Source organism: Periplaneta americana, chromosome 6, assembly GCF_040183065.1.
Source record: "Periplaneta americana isolate PAMFEO1 chromosome 6, P.americana_PAMFEO1_priV1, whole genome shotgun sequence".
In the NCBI taxonomy this organism is placed as follows: Eukaryota; Metazoa; Arthropoda; class Insecta; order Blattodea; family Blattidae; genus Periplaneta; species Periplaneta americana.
In genome coordinates this window covers 97239637-97267100 of record NC_091122.1, presented here as the reverse complement: position 1 = coordinate 97267100, position 27464 = coordinate 97239637, and the positions used below count along the sequence as shown (strand labels likewise).

The 27464-nt window shown below is 34.5% G+C and overlaps 1 protein-coding gene across 7 annotated transcripts in view; it reads left to right on the top strand.

Moving 5' to 3' along the window:
* LOC138701524 (homeobox protein PKNOX2-like) overlaps nucleotides 1-27464 on the top strand; it is a 169322-nt gene that overhangs the window by 124592 nt on the left and 17266 nt on the right. For all 7 annotated transcript variants that reach the window (XM_069828506.1, XM_069828503.1, XM_069828502.1 and 4 more), the window contains 3 exons: nucleotides 16072-16251; nucleotides 21984-22155; nucleotides 25403-25663. In XM_069828506.1, coding sequence (XP_069684607.1) covers nucleotides 16097-16251; nucleotides 21984-22155; nucleotides 25403-25663 — 588 coding nt within the window. In that variant the 5' untranslated portion in view covers nucleotides 16072-16096. The remainder of the gene's footprint in view (nucleotides 1-16071; nucleotides 16252-21983; nucleotides 22156-25402; nucleotides 25664-27464) is intronic.

Below are 27464 nucleotides of genomic sequence, written 5' to 3'. Positions count from 1 at the left end.
CAGCAGTTTCTCCCAATCCTTCAATACAATTGTTTTATTGCCAGTTTGTTTAAAGGCTGTTTTCGCCTTTCCCCCGCCCCCCCCCCCAACATTTAGGCCCGTCATTGCTCCGGACGCACCGCAGCCCTTATTGTGCTACCTATGTTTTATAATTTAATACCGATTCGTCAGCCCTGTTACCTTGATTAAGGTATACAGTCCAGATATAGAACTCGATTCAAAATGTTTTGGTTCTAGAGAATCTTTCCCAAAAATAAAGTATCTTCTGCTAGCCAATGCGTCGCAGGAGCAAATAATGTGCTGGGCTGTTTCAGTCTCCTTCCCGCAGAATCTACAGTCTAGGTTACCTTTAAGTATGCCCATTATATTAAGATGCTTTTTCACAGGTCCATGACCCGTGAGAAAAGCTGTAACTGTTCTCAGCTGAAATCTGTTACACTTTTTCGCTTTAATCCGGTTCTTCGTGTTTTCAGTTCTTTTTAAATTCGGTTTTCGTTTATTGTGACACCAAATTGTCCATATACGACTATCGGTTCCTAATATCGTCTGTATGCTGGGTAACTTTCGGTGCTGGACCCCGGACTCATTTCACCGGCATTGTCACTTTCATCTCATTCAGACGCTAAATAACCTAAGCTGTTGATAAAGCGTCGTAAAATAACCTAGTAAAATAAATAAAAATATCGTCTGTCATTGCCATGGCCTATTTCTTATTTATTTATTTATTTATTTATTTATTTATTTATTTATTTATTTATTTAATCTGACAGGATTAAGGCCATAAGGCCTTCTCTTCCATCCTATCAGATAGCATATATAAATACAAAAGAGAAATACAAACACTGATGAAAATAATAAAAATTAAATTAAAACCCTATAGAGGGTCAACAGGGTCAAAAGAACACTATAGAGCTCTCATCGAGCTAATACAAGAACAAAAGAAAGAAAAACAGAGATAGCAATGATGATAGTGATAACTGATAATAATAATAATAATAACAATAATAATAATAATAATAATAATATCTCCGAGACCACAGATTTAAAAAAAAAACCAACGGAACGGGACTGAACCTCTTGAGTCTTGACCTTCCATAGTTAAGGCAGAATTCACGACCTGCTGAACTTTACATCGTCACATAACTCAAGGAGTGATTTGTCATGATGCGCATTGTCCGTAAACAGAGGAACGAAGAAACTGAACGTCAGATTTATGAGTTCGATCATAGTGGGTGAGCGCGTATTTACCCGGAGAGCTAGCAAGAAAAACTTGATAAACGCCTGTTATATGTTGTAACCGTAAGAGCTTTTTCAGCCTCAAAAGGTTATTCTTATGTATACGAATTATGATACAATTCTGTTAGCAAAACCTTTCTAGCTGCTTTCTTAGACCTACTTAGGAGAACGCTGTCGCTTTTATACATCTACCATTGAATGTGATGTACAGCGATGTCTTCTCCTGAACTACTGCACTTTGTTCAAATTTAGTATGTATGAATTAATTCTTCCGTGATTGATACACGTCAAAATATGCGCACTTTGTTCAAATTTAGTGTGTATGAATTGATTCTTTCGTGATCAATACACGTGAAATGCGCACTTTGCTCAAATTTAGTATGTATGAATTGATTCTTCCGTGATTGATACACGTGAAATGCGCACTTTGTTCAAATTTAGTATGTATGAATTGATTCTTTCGTGATTGATACACGTGAAATGCGCACTTTGTTCAAATTTAGTATGTATGAATTGATGCTTCCGTGATTGATAAATACACGTGAAATGCGCACTTTGTTCAAATTTAGTGCATATGAATTGATTCTTTCGTGATTGATAGATACACGTGAAATGCGCACTTTGTTCAAATTTAGTATGTATGAATTGATTCTTCCGTGATTGATACACGTGAAATGCGCAGTTTGCTCAAATTTAATATGTATGAATTGATTCTTCCGTGATTGATACACGTGAAATGCGCACTTTGTTCAAATTTAGTATGTATGAATTGATTCTTCCGTGATTGATAGATACACGTGAAATGCGTACTTTGTTCAAATTTAGTATGTATGAATTGATTCTTCCGTGATTGATAAATGCACGTGAAATGCGCACTTTGTTCAAATTTAGTATATATGAATTGATTCTTCCGTGATTGATACACGTGAAATGCGCACTTTGTTCAAATTTAGTATGTATGAATTGATTATTCCGTGATTGATACACGTGAAATGCGCACTTTGTTCAAATTTAGTATGTATGAATTGATTCTTCCGTGATTGATAGATACACGCGAAATGCGCACTTTGTTCAAATTTGGTGTGTATGAATTGATTCTTCCGTGATTGATACACGTGAAATGCGTACTTTGTTCAAATTTAGTTTGTACGAATTGATTCTTCCGTGATTGATAGATACACGTGAAATGCGCACTTTGCTCAAATTTAGTATGTATGAATTGATTCTTCCGTGATTGATACACGTGAAATGCGCACTTTGTTCAAATTTAGTATGTATGAATTGATTCTTCCGTGATTGATAGATGCACGTGAAATGCGCACTTTGTTCAAATTTAGTATGTATGAATTGATGCTTCCGTGATTGATAAATACACGTGAAATGCGCACTTTGTTCAAATTTAGTGTATATGAATTGATTCTTTCGTGATTGATAGATACACGTGAAATGCGCACTTTGTTCAAATTTAGTATGTATGAATTGATTCTTCCGTGATTGATAGATACACGCGAAATGCGCACTTTGTTCAAATTTAGTGTGTATGAATTGATTCTTCCGTGATTGATACACGTGAAATGCGTACTTTGTTCAAATTTAGTTTGTACGAATTGATTCTTCCGTGATTGATAGATACACGTGAAATGCGCACTTTGCTCAAATTTATTATGTATGAATTGATTCTTCCGCGATTGATAGATACACGTGAAATGCGCACTTTGTTCAAATTTAGTATGTATGAATTGATTCTTCCACGATTGATAGATACACGTGAAATGCGCACTTTGTTCAAATTTAGTATATATGAATTGATTCTTCCGTGATTGATACACGTGAAATGCGCACTTTGTTCAAATTTAGTATGTATGAATTGATTCTTCCGTGATTGATACACGTAAAATGCGCACTTTGTCAAATTTAATATGTATGTATTGATTCTTCCGTGATTGATACACGTGAAATGCAGTAACTTGTACCAAACATAATAGATATTTATTAAAATAAAAACATAAACAAACCAAAGTTTACTTTAAATCAGCCTCAATGATTTTCGTCTTGCAGTTTTATGTTGCTTAACACAGGGTGCCAAATGAAACTGTAAGATTATAGACCATATCATTGTTCTCGAAATACTATCCAAAAATGATTATTTTTTGAAGGCGATGACTGAAGACCGACGGTCTGAATAGAATATATCTGCGTTAATTAATTTATATCATTCTTTGGAAGGAATTCCGTCTAGCTTTGGAAAGTTTCATTATTATTTTGTAAATATCGAAACAATTCCATCCATTCCTTTGTATATTTCTTCATTAATTTTATTACACACTCGAACGAATCGGCCACGCCATAGCGCGTTGGTTTCGTTTTCAAAACATAATTACTATTATTTTAATGTTAAGGGGGGTGACGGGTAAAATTTTGGCAATTTTCAGTCGAAAATCATATTTTCGTTCTCTTGTAAAAAAAAATTAATCAGCAATCTCTTAGTTACATTTTGAGCAAGTTTCAATGCTCTGCGGCGCTCGAAAGCATAAAAATTACGCAGTATATAAATGGTTGTACCCTTGGACTTCAATTTTATGCAGATTTTACAAGCTGTTTTCTCACACTTTTTTTCAGCACATTTCGTCATGTTCGACGTGTAAAGGCTCTTACAATTTTGATACTAGAAAAGTGAAAATTTTATTGCATGTTCTATACAGTGTGGTTAACAAAAGAGCGCATTGGTTTTATGATTAAATGAATAATATTTTAAAATACAAAGTGAGATATTTATAATGACAATTAAAAATTTCCACTTCTAGGTATGCAATGGTTATAAAAAATGTTACCCGATTTTGTAGTAAAGAGAAAGAAAAACTAATGCGTGATGTTTTCTAAACATGCCACTGGTCTTGCAAAAAAAAAAAAAAAAAATCAAGCATTTTACTGAAAAATTGAGCGACATATTTCGTTTTGAAATATGCACATTTTTCAAAATATTTATGTTAATAACTCAGAAACTAATTGACTCACAGAAATGAAACTTCACCACATCATTATCTATCACACCGTGATGATATGTACGAAAAATCAAGGACGTAGCTTGAAAAATGTAGAAAATATAAATTTCACCCATTACCCCCCTTAAGGCACTTGACATATTGTCATTCGTCGTCTTGCTTCCCAATACAATGTTGTTAAGTTCTGAACATTAGTCACTTAATTTTGCACATTTAGTTAAATGGTCTTTGTTCATGATGGAACCACTTTCATGACGCAAAAGACACTATGAAGGTGCGAGGATAGAGATTCGATGTAAATGGCAGCTAAACAGTCGTGCCCAGTAGTCATCCAGAAGATTGCAACAGCATCTCTTCTTGGTCCATCTGGTACTGAATGAGTTGTCTATTTTCCAAATGTTTCCCTCACAAGAAACTTGATTGAGATGTTTCAATTCGTCTTTGAATTTGCCATTAATGATACGTTAATTCCAAAATAAGAAATTGTTTATTAAACTTAATTGTTCAATTTTGGTTCCTTTTTTCCTTTCAAAAGATTGAAGATTCGATTTTAAGACAGGCCGACTCGATGCGATTTTCGTCTCTCTCTCTCTCTCCCTCTCTCTCTCTCTCTCTCTCTCTCTCCCTCCCTCCCTCCCTCCCTCCCTCTCTCTCTTTAATCTTTCCAAACCAATACCAGCACAAATAGCAATTTTCCTAATCCATAACTGTTTCTTGTTAATATATAATAATAATATATAATAATGATTTATTTTAGCTGGCAGAGTTAAGGCCGTAAGGCCTTCTCTTCCACTCAACAAAAAGAGTATATACTGTATATATGCAGTATATAATATATATATATATATATATATATATATATATATATATATATATATATATATATACACGCGCATCGGCATATATCATGTAAAAATGGATGTAATTAAATGATATCCTTCTCAAGAAATTAAAGTAGCCTTTATAATTAATGGTTTGTAAAATTATTATCTAGGATCACATTACGAGCTCTTTATTTTCCAAACTCGGATAATTCTCATTAAGTGACGTCTCTACATACTTTAATTCCTTCATTGCATTAAGGAATGTAGAATGCTTCCAGCCTTCATACCAAACTCCAGAGTAGTCTTCAATTATAAGCTTGTTGATGAGGATGGAAACGACGATATATGAATGTCTTTATGTAGCCTACATAATGAGCGAATAATTCTACGTTTAAATGAGAACTGATTTCTCTGACTATCCTTTTGCAACATGCAGTCTGTACTGTTTAATTCTGAAACTGTCTCTGATAAGGAGATGTTCAAGAAAATAGTCGTTAGAATTAAATTCTAGTATGTTTTAATTTTGTGCCCTTGCTAAATAATCCACAGTATTTTTCTAGTAAAGAGTTGATTGTGTCCATATGCATAATTCTCGTTTGAATGGCCCTAGATACTGATCATGAACAAAATACATCCAATAGAATAGACAGAAAAATCACTTTATACAGACAGACGGACAGAAGACTGCATGCCAAAAAATCCTCTCAGTAAGTACGCAAAGAAGCTAATTTGCGTGAACGTTTCGAAATCGATTTTTGGGGCCTGTACGTTTTCATCCCTAAAACATATCTTCCTATGACAGTCCTGAAAATAAAATGTTAGTGAATTAATATATATATATATATATATATATATATATGCGAATTATTTACGGACAATAATAATATGAACTGTACACGGCAAAAAGGATGAATAGAGTTGCCGGAACATTCAGCATCATATGCCATTGTTGTATGAAGCTTAGAAGGCAGACCGGACCTAGCCGTAAACACAGAAACAAAGCGAATACAGTGTCATTCTACGAGTATACGAGTGTATAGTATACGTTCATGTACAGGAAGAAGAAACACAGTGTTATCAGAGAGTTTATTTTCATAAATTTGAGATAGCCTGAAGCTTATAACATGTACGAGTATTGCAAATGTCGCGGCGTGGATGTCCAAATGATATGTTAAATCCGGTGTTGAAAATCTTTCTTTAGTATTCATAAGACACATTTTCATACATTTTTTTAATGTTGAGATTGTTGGGAAGATATATTCGATCACTTTTTGACTGACAATAATGATTTTTCCTTCCCTTGAATGATTTAATGTGGTTGAGCACACTTTCGAAGACATCGGGTTTTTTGTTGTGATGATTATGATGTTTTTCTCGTTGATCTTTAGATGACATACCTGTAGACTTGAGAGAGTTCTGTAGTACCTGAAGTCGTTTGTAAGAGATTCCATGCAAGGAAATGAATGCTTTCAAACACACTTGTATTTCTTCCATGCCAGATTTTAACACCCTTACCTTATAAGAATACTTCCTATAATGCAATTTAGCTGCTGCAAAGGAATATTTCAGAAGGTAGTAAGCCTATAATTTCAACAGCCAATGAACTTTTGTTTTTATATGTGAATTTATTTTTTATGACTGTACCTAGTGACTCTTTATTATATAATGCATTAATTGTATCAAAGCACCTAGAGCATATTAATATTTTTCCCTTAAGAATTTATGCTCATTGAAGGCTTGATTTAAATAGTTATTAGGCTATATTAAGGTTTTCTTCTTTAACCCGATCATTCGTTCTCTTCTCTTGCATATTATATCACTTTAATATTTTACTAAGTTAATTAATATCGTAAATTGTATGTATTAAATAACATAGACCCTATGACTGCATCATAAGAAAGTACTAATGTACTTTACTAATGTAGTAATGTATTGTGAACTCTTTGCTGTGGGTTACTAGTAGAGTAGGAGGGAACTAGGGAGCGGATTTTTATGTGCTAAAAAATTTAAATATATTTATTTTTATGTGCTAAAAAGTATGAAAATATTTGGTAAAAATAAAAAAAAAATATTTATTTTAAATGTCAAAAATACCTTACTTAGCTCGAAAAAAAAAAATGTTACTAGGTACTTATCAACCACACTTGAGTGCTAGTAGTTTGCCGAGAATTGCAGTGAACCACAAAGGTCATCTCCAAATTCTCCATCACAAATGCATGTCGATTATCTCTGAACAACGACTTATACTGTGAAAACGATCTTTCCACATCATAGGACGTCAGACGTGCATATTTAAAGAGAGGAATATCACAAACACATACACCGTCAATTTCACCTACAGGCACATCCTCCAATACTTGAACAACTTTACACGTTTTTTATATCCACTGTTTTTCCCAAACACATTCTGGAATTTGTCCCTTAGTAATTGTGCTTCTGAACCTGGTAGCGAGTCTAGTTTAATTTCCACGGCACGCACCTCCCTGTTTCAGACAACAGGTTTTTGGATATTTAGAGTTTTTTTATGGTGTCACACAAATAGGACAGCCAAATCGTTTTTTAAACAACCATCTTTCAGTATATCATAAAGAATATCGATTGACGAAGCCCAATAACAGGGAATAACAACAAGATATACTGTCTTACTTGATATACATGAGCGAGAGGCAAGAGATTTGTTTAAATTAAATAATGTTCATACCCGAGCTCTTATCTGTTGTGTTTCACAAACAAAGCGTGGAATGAAATCATCTTCAGCAACAATAAACATTCCTAATTATGTGTTACAAGATCTCTCCTCCTTGTCCATGTTAATTTATTCTCTAATAATAACACTGATATGCTGCCTAGCAGTTCTCAGAACTTGAGGTGATACTATTACGAAAATGGATCACGGATACACCACAGAGCTCTTAGAAACACGAAGCAACCAAGAATTCCTAAAAAAGATAACGTACTTCTGAGTGATATAATTGATTTAGTTTTAAAATATTTAAAAGTTCCTATAAAAAATAATTTAAGTAAAAAAACTCTTAAGATTTATGTGTTTATAATAGATTTCCTGAAAATATGTATTTACATAATTTTTTGTGAAAATATGTGTTTTTATGTGAAATAAAATTCGGGTTTTAAACTTGAAACTTCATGTTCGGAATTTTTAACTCTGTTAATTGTGTTTTATCACATGCAAAAAGAATATTTAATTACATAGGAATCCGCTCCTTAGAGGGAACAGCTCCTTGATTGCCGCTCTTTCCTCCGCGCAAGAAAAGCGCAAGGAACATCATGCGCTCGAATGCTTATTCATCTTTCTTGCCGTGTAGTCCTCATATGTTAACGGATAAAAGGAATTGTTTCCTAGTGTGCATGAACTCAAATGCCAAAAGCGAGTAATATTTCACTGGGTTTGCCTTGAAATGGGGAATTGTTTTTTAATCAGAATTAATTACTTTTTGGTGGATTTTTCATAAATTGAGACTACATTACTAGGGTTCAATTGAATTTTTTAACGCGAAGTAATAGGAATTCCTCTTATGATTGGTCCAGACGTCCAGAGTATGATACAAACAGAAGTCGATTGATCTGTTTATGCGCGTCAATCAAAATTTATTAATTAATCAAATCCTGATTGTGTCATACCCTGAACCATTCTGATTCGGAAATAATAATTCCTCTTTGCATGAATATTTTTCATAAGAAGAGTAAAACGTACCTGCCTCGTTCTTACTCCTACACAGTAGTTTAAATAAAAAAATCACTAAAATAATAAAATTTCAAAAAGTAAATATAATATTCATTCCTGCATTATTAAACGATTCGTATCTGATAGGATTGTCCCTTGCAATACACTTGCTCCCTGATGTCGAAATATTTTCGAGGAACTTCGCCTATAAATGCATTTCGAGTTATTGCAACCTTTTCCAAGTGCAGTTTATGATTATGTACATGTTGTATAGAGAATTGTTAATTTTTCATTTGCTTCTTGTTATTCCGCTTCTTCCCCGTTTAGCATCTATAAGAGGAGATGTAGGCCTACAGTGCTGCGGGCGTTGACATTGTAACTGTTCACGGATCTATTGATGTATGTCTGGCTCCATAGGCTAATGTCAGGTAATCTCAGGGTGAATCTTCAAATTCATTGCACTATCACCAATTCCATCGATTCTAGATAACCTCCTGTTGATACAGCGTCGTTAAATAGCCGAGTAAAATAATTGAATCCTAGCACTTGATACTATGTAGAGCTTATAGCGTTATACCAACCATAAAGACGATGTTTTTATTATCTGATTAAAAAATACTTCATCAAATCATCCTGTGTATTTTACTCACTTTCTAGGATATCTAGTAGAGCGTAATAAATCCTATTTATATATGAATCCGGATATTGATGTCTTCTTTCACATTGTTTATATGAGCTATTTTTTGTGAGTTCCCATATAATTAAGTTGTTAACATATGAAGACAAAGCAGGAAGAATGCTTCATGTCAGATATCTGTGGTGTTGAGATAATTCCAGTATCGACATTGAATGTGACTTTCCGTATGATTCGGATCTTTTTTTTTCTTTTCCGTTTCGTACTTTAGACACGTGATAGTGTCCATGCCAAACCATTAGATGACAACATCAGCTTCTTTTGCACTGAAAGTGGACATGAACATTATACAGGGTGTCTCTGGAGAATATAAAATAATATAGGACAATGTAGTTTGGATTAATCTACATCGATTAAATCTGACATACTTATGTCCGAAATGTAATATTTGGGAAGTTATTGATGAGCGAATTTTTAAGTGGAAAGAGAGACATTATAGACATATGTCTATGTTTTAGAACATTGTGATATGAAGACCTCAGAACAATAAGTGTGTTATCGACCAAATGTGGCATTTTCGGATTTTCAAACTTTCTACTATTTCCGCCTTATAGAATCAGAATCTGTCATTGGTTCTCTCATAAACCCATTTGTAGTACTAGAAACTGAAGTTCATGTAATATGCTGTTCCAAAAAATAAAGTGAATAGAAACTTTGTTTTTGCTCTCCTGAAAAGTTGCCTTTTGGTTCGTAACCCACTTATTGTACTGAGATCTTCATATGATGTGATATTGAAAATTCTGCATCTTGTATGTTACAATAAGATTATTGTATAATTAAGTACGAACTCAGTAAGAAAATAAAATAATTACACAAGACAAATTACTAAGGTTGCTCTTATGGATTCCATGAATTATAAATTCATATCAGATACCGGTTCTCTTTCCGACCTCACTGAAACACTTGGTAATTTGCCAGTTTCAGATAACATCCGGTAACCACGGGAAAACAAACAGCTAGATGTAACCCTTCGATAGGGAAAACGTTGTCTGTACTCCTCAACAGCAGCCAATGCATTGCAGTCATAAAATCCATAAACAACAACATGTCTGCATATTATTCACTATGCAGAACTGTAGCTCCTCAGAGCGACTGTCTTCGTATCCCTTCTACCCCACCCACCTTTTCTACCAGTGTCGTCATAGCGTTCTAGACGCTCGGCTGCATGAACATTCATCTCGCGGCGGCAGGTACACGATATGCTATCAAGAATTACAAATGAACGGATAATAAAATCCTTAGGAAAATAGCTTTGGAAAGTAAGAGAAAAACGAATGAGGGAAATAAATAAGTTAAAAGAGATGTAAAATAAATTTTAAAATGCATATGTGCATATAATGTAAGGTCTGCCTATGTATATATAGTCATATTACTAGTAAAACCAATTAAGTCCACTTTTGTGTAAAATAAGTTAAGTACAGTCCCCGACTTGTCTTTCCGTGCTCTGTATTCTACTAACATAGAATAAGTCCGAAATGTTGTAGGGAACAAACCAATTACATTATTTGAAGAATTTATTATGATTTTTCGTGCGTCAATAAAGTTTTAATTCTCAAAACTTGCGTTACTGAACTTAACTGGTTTTACTAGTAATAGGACGATATATAAATTGTGTCTTCATAAGTGAGTGGTAGCTATATGACCGAAGGTCAATGCTGTCATTCAACATTGTAACGCACTACAGCCAAATAAATAAATAGATAAATAAATAAATAAATAAATACAATACGCGTATTGCAGTTTGAAGAGAACTGGAACATGGCAAAATCTAAACCCGTGAAGAAATACTACTTCCAAAGGAAATGGAAATATGATTATTTTGTTGTTGAAGACGAAAGAATTGGTTGTTTACTGTGTCCTATCCAATTTATTTCTACTCGTCATTTCAATATTAAACTACATTTCAACAAAACCCATATTAAGAATTATGGAATAAACGAACTAACGAGTAAGTTCATTATTACGAACTGTATATTGATTATTTATTTATATACTGTTAAATTAAGGACGTCACTCGTTGTGTTCATTCTGTATTGAAATGAATGGTGACTTTCAAGGTTCATTACTTAAATGCTACAAATTTGTTTCTGTAGATGATGATAGGAGGAAAGTTTTAAAAAATCTAAAGCAGGCTAGGTGCAAAGAAATCTCAAAGAAACTACCGACAGGATATCTAGCATAATTGTAAATCTTGAAACGAGATAACGCATTATAAATACAATGATTTTATTACAATCCTTTTTGAAAATTACAGTGCCGCCAATGATGGACCTTTCAACGCGCAAAGAATGTAAACAACTCTACACAGAAATCGATCATCCCCAATAGAAGTGGAGTGAGCTGACGTCGTATTTCCCCTACTGACGGGCTCTTCAGGCCTGCACTATGCGAATACACGAATTAAATGTCAAGTGAACGTGTATGCAGTTATGTGTGTTGCACAGGCGTTGCGGTACTCAGATGCTGGCATGTGCAAAAGATGTGGCGTAACACAAGTATAGTACACGGAACCGCAAGATATTCCAGTATTTCTCCCCAACCGTTAGACTTCGGACATAGATATATCTGGTTAAATTGATGTAGGTTAACCCAAACCAAATTATCCTGAAGTATTTTATATTCCTCCTGAGATACTATATAATCTTAAGATGATCAAGTGTCCTCTTTACCAGTGGTCGTCAGCACTCGTTGAAATGGGTAACGGATAAGCGGTGTAACGAAATATGCACCCTCGTGCAGAAGAGAGGGGTAGAAAGCAGCCACAGAAGCACGTTGGTGCTGTAAGAGACTTGCAGGTAAGAGACGTTAGCTCGAGGGTGCACTGTGCTGATGGCCACTGCTCTTTACTATGCGTTTCTAGCATGGGTATCTGTCAACAAAAATTGAGCAAACTAAGAGATACTCAAAGAGCTTGCTGTTCTTCACACAATCATAGGAGCTGATTATACAACAAATGAAGACCTGAATTAGCAAATATTCCAAGCCCAAAATTTACAGAGTTTGACTTTTTACCTGATATATGTTATGTTTTGCATAGGCTGCTATCCTTTAAAAAAGAATATACCAAGTCCGACTCTAAGTTTGTTTTTTTCAATCATACAAATATTTATTTCAATACTTATATGGCAAGCCAGTGTAGTTTTCTTGCTCTCCTGAACATTTTACTTCACTGGACTTGGAATGTTTGTCAGTTCAGATCTTTAAATATATTTCTTCATCAAAGTTTAGGCATAGAATCTATTGAAAGCTATATACTAGCAAACAACAGAAATGTTTCAATCAATCCATTATAAACCATCCAAATTATTTACTTCACAGTGATTCAGTTTTCATCTAAGCCCTCAGCAGTTCAGTTCAGCCACATCAAGTTGAATTCATCATGGGATTAAACATTAAATAACCAAAATTAATATAAAATAACAAAGTCAAAGAAGAAAATTCAGCGTAGGGGTCGGAAGCTTGATATCTACAAACTTCAATGAAACTGATGCTGAGATGAGAAAGTGGACATGAAGCTTTTTTCCGCTTAATCTTCATATTGAAACTTTTATTTATGTGAAGTCTATATTTACAACTACTAGGATTTTCTGCAAGACAGCACACACCTTTTTAATATGGAAGAGAGCGTGCTTCCTGCCAAGAATCGAACCCAATACCCCGACATTACGTTACGTACTGAAGAAAAAATTCATTGGCCATTTCTCTCCCACGTTGAATTTCGACACTGACTACAGTCTGCAGTTTAAAGCGACGTGAAATGAAATGCTACTGCTACTATTATATATTGGTTAAAAACATTTGAAGATAGCATGACGTGAGACGTGAGATAAATTTAACCTTCTGAATGCAGTTGGTATATCTTCCTACTGATGCGATGGTTGGATTTTAAGAAGTCCAATTTTGCTTATTAATTTATACTTACGTTAATTTGTGTTAATGGAGATATTAAGAACGAACATCAGTTAAACTGAAAACAGTCGAGAATAGCCAATTTTTTTTGGTTTCAAGTACTCGGCACTGAAACCAGCTCTGATACTCCATTCTCATCTTGTTCTGAAGACCCTTTTTTACGTGTAACTTTAGCCTGTATGCATAAGAATTTGGTGGAACGATTTGTGATACTGACATTATTGGAATTTGGTTGCCTTGGAAATGCTCACGTCATATGCGATAAACTTAACAATGTGAATAAATCCATTCCTATACACAAGGGGAGTCTGCATATAATACATAATCTACTTGGAAGAGTTTATTATAATCCGTGAGAATTTGTAGTACATTAAAAAAAATGTTATTCATACTATAGAAAATTAATACAATCTTGGCATTACTCACATACAACACTTATATGGGATATTCCAGAGCCTTCTTTAGTTACAAGCCGGGGCATGGGTAGGTTTGGCAACGCAGAGTGGAGGCGGGAGATTTTAGAGTGACATTGTGTTTGCTCATTGCTTTAGTTATACGTAACGCGTATTTTTTCAATATTACTTCATGCACAAAGGTAAGATCAAGATTCAGAGTAGTGATGTAAATTATTACGGGTTCGGAAATAGTGTTTTATTGCAATCAATTAGCTATACTTCAGAATACGGCGTGAGTAGGCTACTTTCATACAAAGGCTGCCACTTAAAATAATTACAAAAAAAAAACATGTTTTTGATAGTACGAAGATAAATAAATAAATAGAAAAGATATTCCTTGCACCGAAAATAATAAAATCAATAATGCAATAAAGACGTAAGTTCCTACGCAGTATTCTTAAGTTCCTTTCAGTTAACAAATTTGTGGCTAGCAAGTTGACAATGTTTTGCGACTTAATAGTGTTTCAATCTGTGAAAGGTTTAGGATATATTTTAATATTATCTTATGCGAGTATCTATCGTGTTTTTCTACAAATATTTCAGATGCCTAGAAAGTGCTGTGTGCCTATGTGTCGTAGCAACTACACTTATAATTAAAAAAATAAATAAAAACATACTTATTTTATTGATGGTACAAGGGAAAATAAATAAATGCTTAAAGAAATGTTACTTGTACCAAAAATAAATAAAATAATGACGTACTTTCGCAATACCCTATTCCAATCAATTAACCATTATGTGGCTAGTAAATTGACAATGTTTTTGCCGCTTAATGTTGTTTCACCTCTGACATGAAAGGTGTAGGATATCATATGCATTTTAATTTCATGTGATTATGTCGTGCTTTTCTATAAATATTTCAGATGTCCAGGAAGCCAGTTTTAGTTTGAACCTGGCCAGTCACCATAACAATACTGTTATCCTAAATTATTTGTTATAAACTTTTAAAAATATAATTTTAAATAAATATAAATACAGAAAACGAGCTAAGAATGTGAATTATGCAAATAGGCCTAAAATAAAATGTAAACAGAAGAAACTATTGACATTCCTATTATAATTTAAGTATGAGGATGTAAATATAGTTAAGCCAAGTAAAACAATCTATGAAAAAATGAAAACACATCCCTTCAACATAATACGTAACAAAACGCAACATTATCTATTAAGTACATGTATGTATCAATTAGCGTAAACTCAGTGGACTTTAAATCCTGTAAATACCAAGTGGGTGAATGTAGAGTATCCAACGCCCACTGAACGAATATTTCACTTTTAGCACTGCCAATGTTGCGCTATAATCGTATATGCAAGGTAGGCTATAACAAAAACCTAAACTAACCTGTCAAAGAAGCAACAAGTTATACTAAATATGTGTAAAATTGGCCTATGTCTCTATAGTGGGCGGGACATAAGTAACATTGACCAAACCAACAAAGTGATTATATGCTGTACAAATTATAGATAGTTCTGACGTATAGCAGGCATTCCGAATCTTCAACAAAACTGCAACATTTATGGGATCACAAAACAGCTGTTTACAATGACTTTGAAAACCAACGGCGTAACTTTATTGATATAGCAGGCGAGACCCAACAATTTGACTAGAATTCTGATACACACAAATCACAAATAAGAATATAAAAATGTGGTTATACAATATTTAATAGAATAGTCAATTACTTTGTCATCCATAACCGTAAAAATTCCCAAAGACTGCACTCATTTTATTTTCATTTATTGTCTTGTTTTTTTATCACCAACACGCATTTAGTTTATAATACATCAACAATTAACGTTTGGTACGACCGCAAACATAATTCCATCGACACATACTTATATTGTAACATTAATTTACATTGGAAATCGGCATTAGCACAAACACGTATACAGTACGGTCAGCCTCCGGGTGACAGATAATTACAGTGTTGCCGACGTATGGCCCCGGCTTGTAACTAAAGAAGGCTCTGGACATTCTCATTATCTTGCATAAAATATACCAGTTAATTTTATTGTTAATTGTCTGTGACTCAATAACATTCTTTTACTTTATTATTATTATTATTATTATTATTATTATTATTATTATTATTATTATTAAAGAATTGACTGTTATTCATAGTTACTTCATTTCGTTCATTAGACACTTTTAAATATTACAGCAAATTGTATTTATAAATCCTAATTCTTGCACAGACGTTACATACTGATTTCCTGAAATCTGTGTATGAAGTAGATGAGCTGAACACTTTATCTCGTGTTGTTTCAGATGGGAGCGTGATTGTTGCTGGGACATGCAAGAGGGTAGCACCATGGTGACCCCAGGTTATGAGCAAACAGAGACAGGTGGCGGCGGTGTGGCAATGACTACGGGTTCCAATGATCAGGGCACGGGGTTCGGTCAACCGGACCAGGCCCAGTTCGAGGCAGACAAGAGATCTGTTTACAAGTAAGCACTATGCCAAGTTTCTTGAACGTCACATTTTTCGATGACCTAGATCTAATGGTTATCATGCATGTCATCGGATTTCATGTTCGTGGATTCAAACTTGACCTAGGGCGGTGGAGCTTAAGTGCGGTAAAATTTCTTAACATTGCTTCCTTAGAATTGAACTAAACTAGATTTATGGCACAGAAAGGAATGAGAGAATTCAGGCAAAATTTTTCTTGTGAGCCCATATGAGTGACCTAAATGCTCCACCACACCACACCCTATCCTACCTACTAAAGTGCGGCCAGCCTGAGTTTATCTCTGGCTTTTACTGAACACGTGGTTGGAAAATATTGCAGGTTATAAACAACTATTCTTGGCTTCTATTTTTGTTTTTCGCTTGTATATCAACACTGCAAAATGCATTTTTTTTCTTTCTTTTTTTCCACATACACGCATGGAAAGAAAAACTGGTGGGCTGAGAAATGTCTTCATAGCAGCCATGCTATACAGCTGTAAGAAGTGATGATGATGATGATGATTATTATTATTATTATTATCATCAGCCCTTTTTTCTGGAAAAAAAAAAAAAAAAAAAAGGTGGTGGAACTCTGTTTAGAATATATATAGGAGCTGGGAAGATGGTTGCTGTCCAGTACATGGGAATTTTGTCGTTTTTAACCTCCTTTTCGTTCAGCTTCAAGATTTTGAAGGCCTAAGCGGAGTTCAATGAAAAATTAGGTTAAAATCTTAATTATTAATATATCTCGATTTCATGATGAAAAATACAACGAAAAGGTGCCGGTCCAGAAAAAAGGAGCTATTATTATTATTATTATTATTATTATTATTATTATTATTATTATTATGCCTAGCATGGTGATGTAATAGTTATCATTCCCACTTTTCATTCAAGAGGACCGGGGTTCGATCCTATCAGCCGACTGTCTTGACTTGAGCTTTTTGTGATTTCCCAAGTCCCTCCAGGGGAATGCCAGGATAGTACTAATTTCAAACATCATGATCCGACACCTTCCCAATTCTCACTATCCCTTCATCACTGTCATGTGTCATATGCGCAATAGGACAGAAAATATTATATACTTAGATTTATTTATTTATTTATTTATTTATTTATTTATTCTTTTTACTTGGTTATTTAACGACGCTATATCAACTATTATGTTATTTAGCGTCGACGGGATTGGTAATAGCGAGATATTTGGCGAGATGAGGCCAAGGATTCGCCATAGGTTACCTGACATTTGCCTTACGGTTGGAGGCAACCTCAACCCAAGCGGGAATCGAACCCACGCCCGAGCGCAGCTCCGAATCAGACGACTGAGCTACGCCGGTAGCTACTTAGATTTAGACTTAGGCTATATTATACTTTAAATTGCGTCAATATCTATTTTATTACAAAATATGTACAGTACAGATGTATGCTTATATTTTACTTAAAAGTATGTTAATATCTACTTTGTTACAAAATAATTATGATAAAACTTAATAATAATGATTTTACATTTAACTACATGTGAACTATAATTATTAAAAGAGGACAGAAAGAGTATATTCCATCGATGCTGCTTACAGGCAAATTACTTGAAAAAGACGTCAAATCAAATAACTTTTAATTATTATCAGGCATACAAGTTACGAAAAAGAGGACATTTCTTGATTTTTTTTAAAATCCGCCTGGACCCTGGACAAAGACCTAAAAAAAAAGAGGACATGTCCGGACAAAAGGAGACGTTTGATCACCCTACATCCTAGCAACCCAGCCGAATCTGGTGGGGACAAAGGGACATGACTCTGAAAACCGGAACTGTCCCAGCCAAATCAGGATGTCTGGTCACCTTACTTTATCTCTAATAAGTCGAGCCAATTAAATTTGTGTATTTGATAAATGCACGCTAAAATTTTTATTGTAGGTAATGCAACAGAAATTTTAGTGATGCATGAATTGTATGAATAAAATACCAAAAGATCACCTATTAATAATAAATTGAAATTGAGCAGATATAAATTTCATAACAAATATTTGAAATTGAACAGAAATGACTCGTGTAAAAACATTCCCATTCCCAATTTTGTTTAATTTTATACAGTGAGTCCCAGCAAACATTCATGGTGTTTCTGTCTGCCGACCAGCAGCAGTTCCCATCCTCTACTGCCACTGTTTGCATCCGCGAACTCATGGCACTTCACTGGATTAGAACTTGTTATATTAATAACATTCAGCACTCACCCACCTCACAGTAGCTGCTGAAAGTGTTCCCATCTTGTGTGATACATAATTTTCATCACATCAGTTACAGAATCTGTTTATTAAATCTGTTCACTAAATTTACTATTGTTTTTCTACATGGTAACTGGGCAGCCAGGAAATTTTCCGTTCTTTTACCACATGATCTCATTTTCCGTGTATACGTTTTCAAAATATGCATACATTCACGCACTGAATATGTAATGAGTGCAAAACACAACACAACTGCACTTATTCTTGGCTGAGTCATTGCATATGTTCTTACTGGCTATTAAGCACAGACTACAGACTGGTATAGCTAATTTCAGGTGACGGGGGATTCACCAATCATGTAATTTCACTTCATGATCTCTTTCTCTCATTTCGTCTCTGCTGCTAGTTGGCTGACAGAAACATCAGGAAATTTCGCTGGCTCACAGTAGTTACAACTTTATGTTTGTCTTAAAATTCATATTATCTTTCAATGCTAAATTGATTTACATGCATCAGAAATCTGCTTTATTATACCATGTAATAAGAAATGAACCAGAATGTTAAAATTAGATCTTATAAAACAGAATTTTTATTGCAGAAAGAATCCAACCTACATTTACTTAAGATTAATAATAAAAAGTTGATTAAATTATTAAGAATTAATGTGAACTGAGAAGAAATACGCTTTCTTCACAATATTTTACATGCATTTCATTATTTTATCTTTTAAAATTTGTAATGGTGTAGAAACTTAAAGCCATTTTTTGTTACTCTCGTGGCTTGGATGCCTTCTACATAACTACATACAAATAAGAGATATTGCTACCAGGATATTGTGATCAGAATTTATAAACCAATTAGCATTGTCTAAAAATTATCAAATATAGGATGTGTTATTAAAATCTGGGTCTGTTCGTAAAATACTGTTGTAAATAAACATGTTCATCCTCCTTAGTGTACTGGTATATTCTTCTTCTGTATCCTTCCTTATGTGTTATTTCTTTGGTAACTACAAGGATCATTCGAAAATTAGTGCAACACTTTCATTAAGAACAAAAACTCATTTCTTCACGATAGGCATATAGTTTTTAAAAGTAATGTCCTCCAGTATCATGTACCTGTTGCCACACCTCTGAAATGTTATGGTTCCTGTCTACAGTGTTACTTTGCTTTAAAATTCTAATTGACTGCTCTACTGCTGTTACAATAGCCTGTGTATTTCTAAAGCATACTCCTCTCAGTTGTTCTTTCATCTTAGGAAAAAGGTCCTTGCAGGGACTCATATCTGGAGAATACAGAGGAAAGTGCTGTCTGTAATGCTTCATAACATTATTTAGCATTTTCGTCCCTTGTAACTTGTATTTTAATTAAACATCTTTGCACAGTTTGCTCATATTTGCTAGATTTTTCCTTAAGGCGTTGTAGATAAAAATATTATTATAATCACTGCTAATAGAGTATAAGTAAGTTTATTACTATTACCTTATAACTTACAGTTAACACATATCAGGCACCACTTCATCTCATACTACCACCTTACATTAGTCACTGCTAGGGGAACTGAATACTTATAGAGTTGCCACTAATTTTCAAATTAGCTGTTTCTATTATAAGCTTTAATTCATTACCAGATATTTAGGGATACTTATTATTTACAACTGCTCAAAGATCTTCACCATCTTGTGCAGGACACACAGCTATTGTGGAATAGTTTTGCTGACACGAACTAGTGCAGTACAATAAACAATAGGTTGCAGTGTAGCCAGAACTGAAGGCCTGATGAGCCCTACTTAGAAGAAAAGGAGGAGGAGGAAAATACTGTATATGGATATGGAAAAAATGAAAATGCTCGTCTGATAAATTTCTGATAGTTTTGGGAACTGTCGCAATTTTTAGAATTGTTTACTTAAGAGAGAGGGGAAAGAATGAAAATGAAGCAAAATAACTGGGTCTTGTTGTGTTCCATTTATAAACTCTAGAATATGAAACACACATGAAACTATCAATGTTTATTGCTAGCAATCTTATGTTCCTTAGAACTCTGTTACTTGAATCTGACGTGTATATGTCAGCAGATTTCCTCTGACATTATTTACAGAGTATTTATTGTCAGTCGTTTTATTACATTTTTATAGATTAAAGTTATGAGGCAAAAGTACTGATCATGAATTAAAACTTATTAATTTGCATGACGCTTTTACATACAACATTTTATTTGTTTTTAACGAGTGTTTCTTATGTAGCAAGAAATGTTGACATAAGGGAATTAATGGAAGTTAGGTACATTATTGTGAATGAAGAAATACTATGTAATTAACATTTCGTGAACTACATTAACTCTCACAAATTGAGGTTCCACGAGGTCGTGACCAATCACAAATAATAATTTTGATAGTGATTGGTCAAGACCAAGTCTCCTCATTGTGAGAGTTAACATCCATGAAGCTCATGAAATGTCAGTCACATAGTATTTTGTCACACACACTACAGTCGATGTAGGCCTACTGGTAGAACATACAGATTATAATGATTCAGATACAGTAGAACTCTGCTAATCATAATGTCTGGATAATCCGAAAATGAAAAAAAGAAGAAAAAGAAAATCAGAAGGAAAAAAAAATTGAACTGAAACTCAATTTAATGTTACAGTATTTATAAACTCAAAATATACAATATACAGTACAACTTACTTTATCACTAATGAATGAATTAGTCTTTGTTTTCTATACTATTATGTTGTGTCATGTGTCATCTTCTGACGAAGAGCAGATATTCTTGACCAAGTGGCAGACAGTGAAGGGTGGGGAAGGGATATTGCCTGGTTTCCCTCTTGCATTCCTGTCCCCCTCTTAATCCGAAATTTCGGTAATCCAAGCAGGCCATGGTCTCAACTAGTTTGAACTAGTTGGATTTCACTGTATGTGAGGAAAAATGGGCGATTACGATATAGAATAACAGAACTGAGTTGGAAAATGAAGGGAAAAAAAACTGATAACCAAGTGTCAAACTGTGTTCATAAAAAGATGAACAGATTGTGTCTGTGCCTGAAATATATTATTTAATGCAATAACAGAGGTCAGAGATTAATAAATAGAAGTTATAAATATCACTATTAATAGAAATGAATTAATTGTTTGCATTAGCTAAATTCTGTTGTTTACCTTCATTTCTTTAATTAACTACAATGCTTAATGTATCCTTTTATTCTTTGATTGAAAGAAGCATTGATGAAATTTCTGAAATAGAGAAGGGAAAAATATTATTATAATGATACTAATAGTCTGTGCTCTTCATGCATCTGTATAAAACATCAGATTTCTGTAAAGTTTCTCAGTGACATCCATAGGATGCTTCTCGCACTGGCATTTAACTGAAGCTGAGATTTTATTCTCAACAGATCTTAAGTGGGTTGTATCTAGTACTTTCATTATCATGTATCTTTACCTCATCAGTTCTGATTACTCTTATATTCTAGAAGATTCTTATTTACTCATATTGCTTGTTATAGACACCCGCTGTTCCCATTATTGGCACTGCTGTTTGAGAGGTGCGAGCAGGCCACTCAATCCGCAGAATGCCCCAACTCTGAGAGCTTTAACATGGACATCCAGGCCTTTGTCCAGCACCAAGAACGCGACAGGAAACCCTTCCTCCTCAATGACCCTGAGGTGGATGGCTTGGTAAGCTTCTGTTGTAATTTGAAAATGTGACATGAATACAAGAGAATTATCTACCCAGCTTTTCAAAGTCTGTATGTAATGGTACGTGTTTTTCTCTTCCAGTAGAAATTTTTCTCCGAATTTTTTTTAATTACTATATTTTATTAATTTTAGAAATTTTTGGACTTCGCAATCAGTTCTTAAAATTTAATTTCTCTAACTTTTCGATACTGCTTACAGGAAACACTCGAATTTTGTGCACATCTATGCTTAGAGATAGACGTACAATAATTTTGGTGTAGGTTTCCTTTATCCAGCTGTCCGGATAACCAAACATAACGAACTCAACCGTGCAGGCAACATGCCACTTCTCGAGTGATAAGACTTTGAGAATAGAACTTGCAATAAACCTCAATTTTTGCATACCTCTAATGACGGACGATTAAAGAAATTCCACAATTTAAAGTAAAGGGAATTCCTTAAAATATGTTGTTATTAATGCTTAATCCTTAGCATTAAAGCCATTAATTCTCTTGCTTTCAAATATACGAGAGTGAAATAGCAAAAGTATACTGGTAACCCTTTTAATGTAGGCACCATAATATCACCTACGTGCAATCCCCCACACTGTTTGGAGGACCACATCTGCTGTTGGGTAGTGAGGCCAGTATGACCTAACTGGGAAGATTGTCAGCAGGGTGTGAAATGAGTATTTTCTCCAGGGAGGACATTAAAATGTTAATTGCCAATAAAAATATTGTCCATAATAATTTGCAGTGTTTGCCAACTGGTAATGTTGCTGCGCTCAACTTACAGTACATTAAAGAAGAAATGAGAATATTGTTTATGTACTGCATTAAAATTATATACTATATAAATTATAAAGTATGTAATTGAAGGAGATGAATGTTATCCCTGGCAGAGACAAATTAATACATTTTTAGCAGAGGACATTAGATTCTTAAGGGAGGACGATTCCCTGCATCCCTCACTCCCCATCAATTCACACCCTGATTGTCAGACAACTCCACTGACCATCCTCTTTTCACCACTCAGGGATGCTCCGGGATTGTTAGTTTTACTCGAGTGTACTTTCCTTTTTAATGTTCCCGATTTAAGCCATGCATCTATCGTGGAAGCACACTTACTGAATCTTGAACAAAGGCTCTATGAAGACTGTGTATGAATAATAGCAAAATTATTATTATTGACGGTAGGAAACAAAAGAGACTGACTCGAAGAAGTTATTTTGATATCTGTCCTGGCAACAATGACAGTTATTCACAAATCTGATTGTTGGCAGAACATGTAACCCCATCACTGCATGTCAACTTTTTTGAGGTAGCTTCAAAGGTTGCTGCCTGTTAGCCGTCATAACAGTTTTGTTTTGTTGCGAAAACTAACTACAGTAATTTTATATAAAAACACAAGCCCAAGAATAAAGACACAACAGAAGACTACTGGGAAAAAATTTTATTTTATTAGCAGTAACATTTTATTGTCTGTTATTAGATTTAAATTTAAAGCTGATTAAAACTCAATGTTGACTTTTGTCAATTAGAATTGCACATAATAATACACTGCTACCGATCTCAGTTAAAACTCCTCATCTCCTGTTGTTGCAGGTGTGCTGTATTAGTTTTGTTTTCAGTCCCGCATTCACTGGAAATAGACAGGTTTACTACTCCCATGTTCACTGCAAGCTGAGAAGTTAAATTGAATGTTGATAATGATAACTTTTAAAAAATGATTTGTAGACTTGACTGGTCGTTCCACAACCCACCAAAACATGCGACTCATAGTTTGAGAAATGCTGTCTGAAAGTAACTGAAAAACTTGTTTTCGTCTTCTCCCAACTCCGTGAAAAGAATATAAAATGCCCCAAACTGTTTCCTTTTCATATTTAATGGGTGGATCCACTGAATTCTGTTCCTTCTTCTTTAATGTGCCTGATGTGCCTGTATAAAATCAGCATTGTTCTAATGCGTCTACGATCCATATTGGCAACAATACACTAAAATAATCGGCTCGGGATCATGATATGATCAGTTGGTTGTGAAGTGTCTCCATTCCCTGTAAATGGTACTGTTTGGACGGTCGTCATGTACGTGTGAAATGGGCCTAAGAGTGTACAATAAGTTGAATAAATGTCCATTCACAGGGTTTTAAAATTTATTTTGACTATTTTATTGCATATTCTTGTTAAATTCTACAGTGCAAGGAAAAAGTGGCATCTTCTCATTTCTACTGCCTGTCATGTGCTGTCATCCTAGGCCACAAAGCACCACAGTTTATTGAAGTTGTTTTTTTTAGCGCTGGTTCAAGGAAAAACAACAGAATAAAAAAGAAATAAAATATTTCACTCAGCTTTTATTCATATGGTATCCTGTCTAGTTTATACATAACTGACGTCAACAAAGAAAATTCTATAAAACTTTTTGGAGCTTTATTTATATTTCTTGGATCATTCTTCTTATCTTGCTGTCTAGCTTTTACGAAGTATGTGGATTAGTATGGTTCACTTTTTTATTTTATTTTATTGGGTTATTTTACGACGCTGTATCAACATCTAAATTATTTAGTGTCTGAATGATATGAAGGTGATAATGCCGGTGAAATGAGTCCGGGGTCCAGCACCGAAAGTTACCCAGCATTTGTTTGTATTGGGTTGAGGGAAAACCTCGGAAAAAACCTCAATCAGGTAACTTGCCCCGACTGGGATTCGAACCCAGGCCACCTGGTTTCGCGGCCAGACGTGCTGACCGTTACTCCATAGGTGTGGACTTCCACTTTTTTATATTACTAAGTATCTCCTAGATAAAAGTATCTCGAAATTGACACATATTTTGTACTTATTACATACCGTACAGTAGAAATACAACTTTGCTTTTCTCCATGGACTGTCAGGAATTATTGTTGAATAGTTTCCACCAAGATAGTCCTACAGAGCCACTTTATTCTTTGTGTGTCAATTAATGAAACACTTTCCATTATTTATAGATTGTTTGGTGTGTTTGCTTCTGTTTCTTTATAATGAAAATATTTGAGACGAAAATGAGCAAAATGCCTTGCCTTTTACAAGATAAACATGAGGAAAATTCGTCGTCTTTTTGAAGATATTGCTATTAATTTCAGAAATTGTGAAAGGAAATTTCTGTACACCATTCTTGGTACAACTTACTTTTAAATACGCTGTTAATGCTAGTGGTACTTATTTTACTTCTTAATTCCAGTAATAAATCCTCATTATTGCTGTAAACTCTTGCAGATGATAAAAGCAATTCAGGTGCTGCGAATCCATCTTTTGGAGTTGGAAAAGGTGCAGGAATTATGCAAGGACTTCTGCAACCGATACATCACCTGTCTCAAGGGCAAAATGCAGAGCGAGAATTTGCTTCGTTCTGATTATGCAAGCTATGAGAACAACAACAACAATAACAACAATAATAGCAGTAGTAATAGTCATTCCAGCAACAGCAACAGCCCTGCTGGGAACACCAACTATGCCACCTCACCCCACACATTACAGGTAAGTGCAGCTGCATGCATATATACATATTTGTCTCTAATTGACTGCCTACCTGTGGTCCTGCCTGCTTCTCTATTTTCCAAGCATATCCACCCCCCCCCCTCCCCCGACTCATTTTTTTCTTTAAACAAATCATTTCTCATTGTGAGGTTGCGAATTTAGTGATTCTGATAACACTGGACAACAAATTTAAACTTTGTTTTTGCCCTTTAGATGAAACTATGTAAATTTAACTAAATGAGAGGTGCTGAGTTCATTTCTGAAAACCAAAATTTTCTAACACAAACCATTATTATGATACACGCACTTCCCTTATTTACACAAATTTGTTACACTACCACATAAAGCAACCTTTGTTTGGCCAAAATTCACAAATTAAAATGTCTTTTTTTGATCTTTTACGTTTGTAAACAGCTTCTTCAATCTCTCTGATGAGTGACCAGCAATATTCAACCAGCGTACTTGCATTCCACCTTCCACTGAAGTGCTTTTCTAAGGTAGATATTTCTTGATGAAACCTCTCCCCATGTTCATTGCTTACAGCACCCAAGGTTTTTTAGAAAGAAGTCCAGGTGGCTGTCAAGAAAGTGTACTTTCAGTGACATGTTGCATCCTATAAGATGAAAGTAGTGCAACATTTTACTAACATTAAATAACTTTTTATTTTGGAGAAACAGTACGTTCTGGACAAAAACTAACTGCATATTCGTTTATGTGACCACAAAATACATCGAAAATATTTTTGTAAAAAGGACAAATTCCTTGTTGTACAGTGTAATTGAGTCTTTTGTTGTTTGGCTACAACAGCTGTTGCATTTTCCTCACACACACACACAGTAATTAAATACCATATCAGCATATTCCTTAGTTGTAAATTTGTAGTGTCTTAGACATTTAACAAACTGCTAAATCCACAATGTATGACCGTTAATTGAATATGCGACAAATGACTGTCGATGCAGTGCAAAGTAAGCACATGCACTGACATTTGAGAGTTGTTCACACCAACACATTTAGAAACTCAATTATTATTCCAGAATTATATGAGATAGAAAAATGCTTAATTAGGAAAATATGTTCCAAACAACTTCAGGAAAATGCTCCATTACTGAGGTAAAATTTCGTGAATCACTCTATATATACTTACAAATTGCATTATTTTTAAATATTAATTGAAGTTACATTTAGGTGAGATCTGAATGTACCGAAAAATTTTCTCATTAAGGATTATACAACAACCTTTGCTGAGTATCCAGTGATAGTGCTCTTACCTTAAGGTCTCTAGATAGACCTTTGTGCTAGCATTTCCTCCAGCATGAGGGAACAGTTATACCACTGTTACTTGGTCGTCATTGCCTAGTCGTTGAAAACAGAGTTTACTACGGGAAGGTGAGGATGATAGTTGAATAGGAGACGGTACCGGTATTTGGTATGCATCACTATCTCTTACACTCCTGCTCGACCTGCCATAGTCTATGGAATTGAATATACTCTATACTCTGACCATGATAAAACAGCAGATAGACAAAATGAATCTCAATAGAATTCCGAAACTGATCCTATCATACATATAACTCCAAAGGACGTAGAAACCCAGGCAGACCTCTCCTTCCCCTCCCCAAAAAATAAAAACGACGACGAGGATTCCACTAGCCCTCAGTAAAGTTTACATGTGTATTATGTGGTGATCTGTGAGAATGATATTATTTCAGTAAGTGTCAGAAGAGAACAAGCTCGCTAATAAACTAATCCAAAAACTATCATTACCAATGCACATTTGTGCGCCGTTCATCTTTATTAT